Raw genomic sequence first — 4,649 nt, forward strand, 5'->3', positions numbered from 1 at the left:
AGAGAAGGCTCTGGGGGGGCCTTGGAGAACCTTCCAGTCCATGAAGGGGCTACAGGAAAGCTGGGGAGGGGCTTTTCAGCAGAGAGAGCAGTGACAGGACAAGGGGTAATGGTTTTAAACTGAAAGGGGGTAGATTTAGGTTAGATAGGAGGAAAACATTCTACACCATTGTTGCCCGTAATTAAGACACAAACCAACAGAGTCAGTTTATGCGGTGCTTTATTCGGGGCCCGGGAAACCTGAGGACTAGCATCCCAAGTCAGGATTCCGCCGACCCTCATTTTCAGTTCCGCTTTTATACCTTTGACATTGTAGGGTACGTGTAGGGTTCTGGTTACAAACAACCACACAAATCATGTAGATAACAATAGATTGTCATCTCTAAAGTTTACTGTTTAACTGTTCCCTCCACCTAGCCCACTACCTGGGTATATTGTTTCATTTCTTTTTTCTGGTACAAAGTGTCAGTTTACTTTCTGTTCTTCACGGCTGGCCGTTCTTTTTGATCATTGTTCTGCAGAGATCAGCATATTCTTGGCTAGTTCCTGTTAACCTCCCCAGGCCTACCTAACTGTTCTAATCCTTAGCCTAACTACGTTTAAAATTTTCTTTCTACCTCTACAAGTGTAACACCATGAGAGTGGCAGGATACTGGAATAGGTTGCCTAGAGAAGTTGCTGATGCCCTTCCCAGGAAGTGTTCAAGGCCAGGTTGGATGAGGCTGTGTGACACCTGGTCTAGTGGGAGATGCAGGGGCTTGGATCTTGATGATCTTTAAGGTCCCTTCAACCCCAAGCCATTCAGTGATTCTCTCCCTCCTTAGGAGCTGTGTCCTGACTTCTCTGCACTACCTGAAAAAGCTTGGGTTTTGTTCTGGGCAGCTCAGCAGACAGCAGTGAGACTCAGTGCCTGAGGCAAGTTGCTGCTTTTAAATTCTTTCCTGGCTGATGCCCAGCAGTGGGGTGTGGTTGGTGGCTAATTACAGCCATTAGTGGCTCATTTCAAAAGCTGGGCTGCCTGTGGAAGGTCAGGCTGGTGCTGGGGCCTGCAGAGGATGTGTTTGCAGCAGGGAACTTTAAGGTGATTTTCTGTGTAGCTGGGTGTGACACATGTGGCATGGTGACAGCTACCATTGGTGTTGAGATTTTCCCCAGAGTTAGGGAAAAGCTAGTTGTCCTGCCAGTAATTCCTGGTAGGCCAGGAGAATTCCAGATGTCCATTTCCCTCTAGTTATGGGTTAGACTTGTCTAGGGAAACACCCTGTACTTGTGCAATGGCAGTGGAACTTCTGCAGTGAGCTCTGTGCAGTCAGAGGAAGCTAGTTTGACATTTAAAGATGTGGTGAGAGACAAGAAGTGGTTGTGAAAAGATGGGATAAGCTGGTGACAAAGAGCTTGCAGCTCTCAGCACAGTATTTGATAGCAAAAGCCACCACACACCAATAAAAAGAGTGCAACTGTGTAGCCCTGAGAATTCCCAGTACAGCCAGCTGGGCACCAGCCACAAAAGAAGCTGATTTTTTACCCTCTCTAGCTCCTCCTTTGAATTGGTTATAAAAAAGCCTCTCCTCAGGGGGAGAATTTTCCACTTTGCATGACTCATAGAGGTGGGGGAGAGTTCCTCACCTTCTCCCAGATACTGAAGGGACCATTGTCACCTGTAGTGGCAATGAATGAATGCTGAGGCTTAAACCAGGGCAAGGTTTAAGGATTAAAGGAGCCTTTTCCTTTCCTTCAGCCCTCTTCCCCCGGTGAATTGGTTCAGCCCCCCCCCCCCCCCCCCCCCGCAGGTGGTTCGGCCCCGCCCCCCGTTGCCCCTGGCGACTGCCGTTAGCGGCGACTCTGCCGTTGTGGCTCCTGTGCTGAGCTGCGCTGGGCTGCGTCTCTCCGGCTGCTCCCGGTTCTGGACACTGGTTTGCTCTTTTCTCCCGCCCCGTCCCTGCCTTTCCCCTTGCACCCACCTCGTCCCCGTCTGTCTCCTCCCTCCCCTGTCCCTTTTTTTGCCCTTCCCTTGTCCTTAACCCCCACCCTTCCAGGTCTACTCCACCCGACCCTTACCCCACCCTTCCGGCTCTGCCGGCTGCCTCCTGCTGCTCCTGCGGGGCCGTGCCCCGCACCCCGCAGAGCTCCCAGGATGGGGCTCTTCAGCAGGAAGCGTCACCGTCGCTACAGGGCTGTGCCCCGTTACAATCCTGTGTGGCCCCGTGGTGATGCTGCAAGCACCAGCGGCCCTGAGCTTGAGGAGAAAGATCTGAACAAGCTGCACCACGCTGCCGCCCACGGTCACCTGTCCTGGCTGAGGCGCTGGCGCTGGTGGATGGAGATTTGGGGCATCGACCGCCGTGACAGGGAGAATCGGTGAGGGGCTGTGGGCAGCATGCTCGGGTGGGCTGTGGGAGCATCCCCCCTGCAGGGTTTGTGTGGGATCCCCTTGGAGCTGCTTGCTTGCAAAGCAAGATGTGCCCTGTCAGCTGGGAGGGGGAACTGGAGAGCTTCCCAGTGCTGGGAACTGCTGGGTGGGCGCCAGTGCTCCTGGAGGTGCTGGGCTGCTGCTTGGCCCTGCTCTCCCTGCAGGGTTCTCTTGCAGCTGCTGAGGCCTCCCCAGGTCTCTCCTGCCCTGTGGGTGATGTCTGCAGGTTTGCAGCAGCAGTAGCAGGGTCTGGGCAGGGTCCCCCGGGCTGGGTGGTGCCACAGCTTTGGTTCTTTCCTTGTCTGTCAGTGTTAAGCTCCCATGTTTGATTCTCAGGACACCTCTCCATCTGGCGTGTGCCAACGGCCACACAGAGGTTGCCAGATTCCTTCTAAAGCACGGCAGCCAGTTGGATGCTGTTGATAATTTTGGGAGAACACCCCTGATGAAGGTGAGTGAGAGAAGTTCTGCTCTTGGAAGAGGGGCTTCTTGACTGTGCATGAAAGGAGAGGTGTCTGGCAGGACTCTGTAGGCAGAGCTGTGCGGAAAGACGCCTGTTGTGTTTGGAGTGGAACAGGCACCTGTCAGATCATCTTTGCAGGTGCTCTTCTTTCCCAGTGGTCAGAAGCTGGGCGAGCTGTGATGGAGTGAAATGTGAATTTTGGAAGTCTTTCATTTTTGTGTGTGTGTGTGTGTGTTGTTCCCAGGCAGTACAGCTCAGAGAACAGGACTGTGTGACTTTTCTGCTAGAGCACGGTGCTGACCCAAATCTTGCAGACATCGATGGCAACACTGCCCTCCAGTTGGCCATCCTGGCTCGTAGTAAAAACCTCGTGGAGCTGTTACTCAGGCATGGTGCCAAACTGGATGCCAAGAATAAGGTAAATGTTTCTATTTCTTCAAGAAGTCCTTTCAGAAAGTTGCATCGATATTTCTTTTACAGATTTATTTTTTTTACTTTGATTATTAACATGATGCATTTCTCTGACTTCTCAGAAGGGCAGTACCCCACTAACTCTTGCTATCACTGAAGAACACGAGGAGATATTAGAAGATCTCCTGAAAGCAGGAGCTGATGTGCATGCTCGAGATGAGCATGAAAGGTGAGGGGTTTATCCAGGAGAAGGAGGGGGTGCAGGAAGAAGGAGGGGGTCCAGGAGGAGGTGGGGATCCAGGAAGAGGAGAGGATCCAGGAAGAAGAGGGGATCCAGGAAGAAGAGGGGATCCATAAGGAGGAGGGGGTCCAGGAGTAAGAGTGGGTCCAGGAATAGGAGGGGATCCAGGATTAGGAGGGGGCCCAGGAAGGAGGAGGGGTCCAGGAAGGAGGAGAGGGTCCAGGAAAGCAAAGACTTTGGTTTGCTCCTTGAGTGTTTATCCAGATGTGTTCATTGTAAAGGAATGGGGACAATACTTCTTCTGAGAGCAAGCAGGAATGCAAATAATGACTGTGTCTGTGTCAGATGATCCATGGCATTGCATGTTTTGAATCTTTCAGAACCCCACTGATGATTGCTGCTTCTGTTGGGGAGATGTATTTGGTCAAAGTTCTCCTTTCTCACGGAGCCAATTTTTCCCATGAAGACAAAGATGGGAGGATAGCTGTGGATTATGCTGATCTCCATGGCCATTTACGGTAACCTTTGAACTTTATGATTAGAATAAGTGGTGTGGTCTCTTCCTCTTCCACTGAACCTCTTCCAGTCTTATTTTCACACCTTAAAGTCTCTCTTCCCTATTCCCTTTTATCTTCCTTTGGGAGGGTGGAAGGGGGGGGTACCAGAGCAATTCTGTCACCTGGGCTTTTGGTTAGCACTGAGATTCTCTCAGGTGGTTATGTGTGCCTAAAAGGCAGGCTGAACAAATGTTCTGAGCAGGAATTAATAACTTGGAAGGTGGGAATGTGCATTTATAGGGTGAATGTGACTGCAGGGAATGCTGGAGTGAGTTCTGTGTGTATTACCCTTAAGAAATACTGAGGAGTTTATGGATTTTTATATATATTTGCAGGGGGGATAATAAATTGGTGTTAACTGCTGTGCCAGCATGTGGTTCTTTTTACCAACTTTATTTCCTCTCTTTCTCTGTGCAGTGTAAGTCAGTACCTGGCAAAACTGGAGGACACAGCAGAAGCTCCTGCAGGGGATGCACTTGGATCTCCTGAGCAGGCAGGAGCTGCTGGAGGGATAAAAGAAAAAGCAGAGCAGGAGAAGACAGGAGAAGCTCCTGTGTGTAATGCAGAA

General features: G+C 51.1%; 1 protein-coding gene and 1 long non-coding RNA gene across 2 annotated transcripts; both read left to right on the forward strand.

Annotated features, from left to right (window-relative positions):
• Window positions 1–2,133: 2,133 nt before the first annotated feature.
• Window positions 2,134–3,206, forward strand: LOC115600314 (ankyrin repeat domain-containing protein 7-like; the record flags this gene model as incomplete). The annotated part of the gene is made up of 3 exons (XM_030468688.1): window positions 2,134–2,357; window positions 2,746–2,860; window positions 3,117–3,206. Coding segments are annotated over exons 1-3 (429 nt in total), but the record flags the coding sequence as incomplete, so codon positions are not given.
• Window positions 3,207–3,217: 11 nt separating this feature from the next.
• On the forward strand, window positions 3,218–4,649 carry LOC115600315. The gene is made up of 4 exons (XR_003988899.1): window positions 3,218–3,290; window positions 3,406–3,512; window positions 3,905–4,042; window positions 4,499–4,649. It is a non-coding gene; the product is annotated as an uncharacterized LOC115600315 (long non-coding RNA).

The sequence above is a fragment of the Calypte anna genome, unplaced genomic scaffold (genome assembly GCF_003957555.1).
Source record: "Calypte anna isolate BGI_N300 unplaced genomic scaffold, bCalAnn1_v1.p scaffold_220_arrow_ctg1, whole genome shotgun sequence".
NCBI lineage: Eukaryota > Metazoa > Chordata > Aves > Apodiformes > Trochilidae > Calypte > Calypte anna.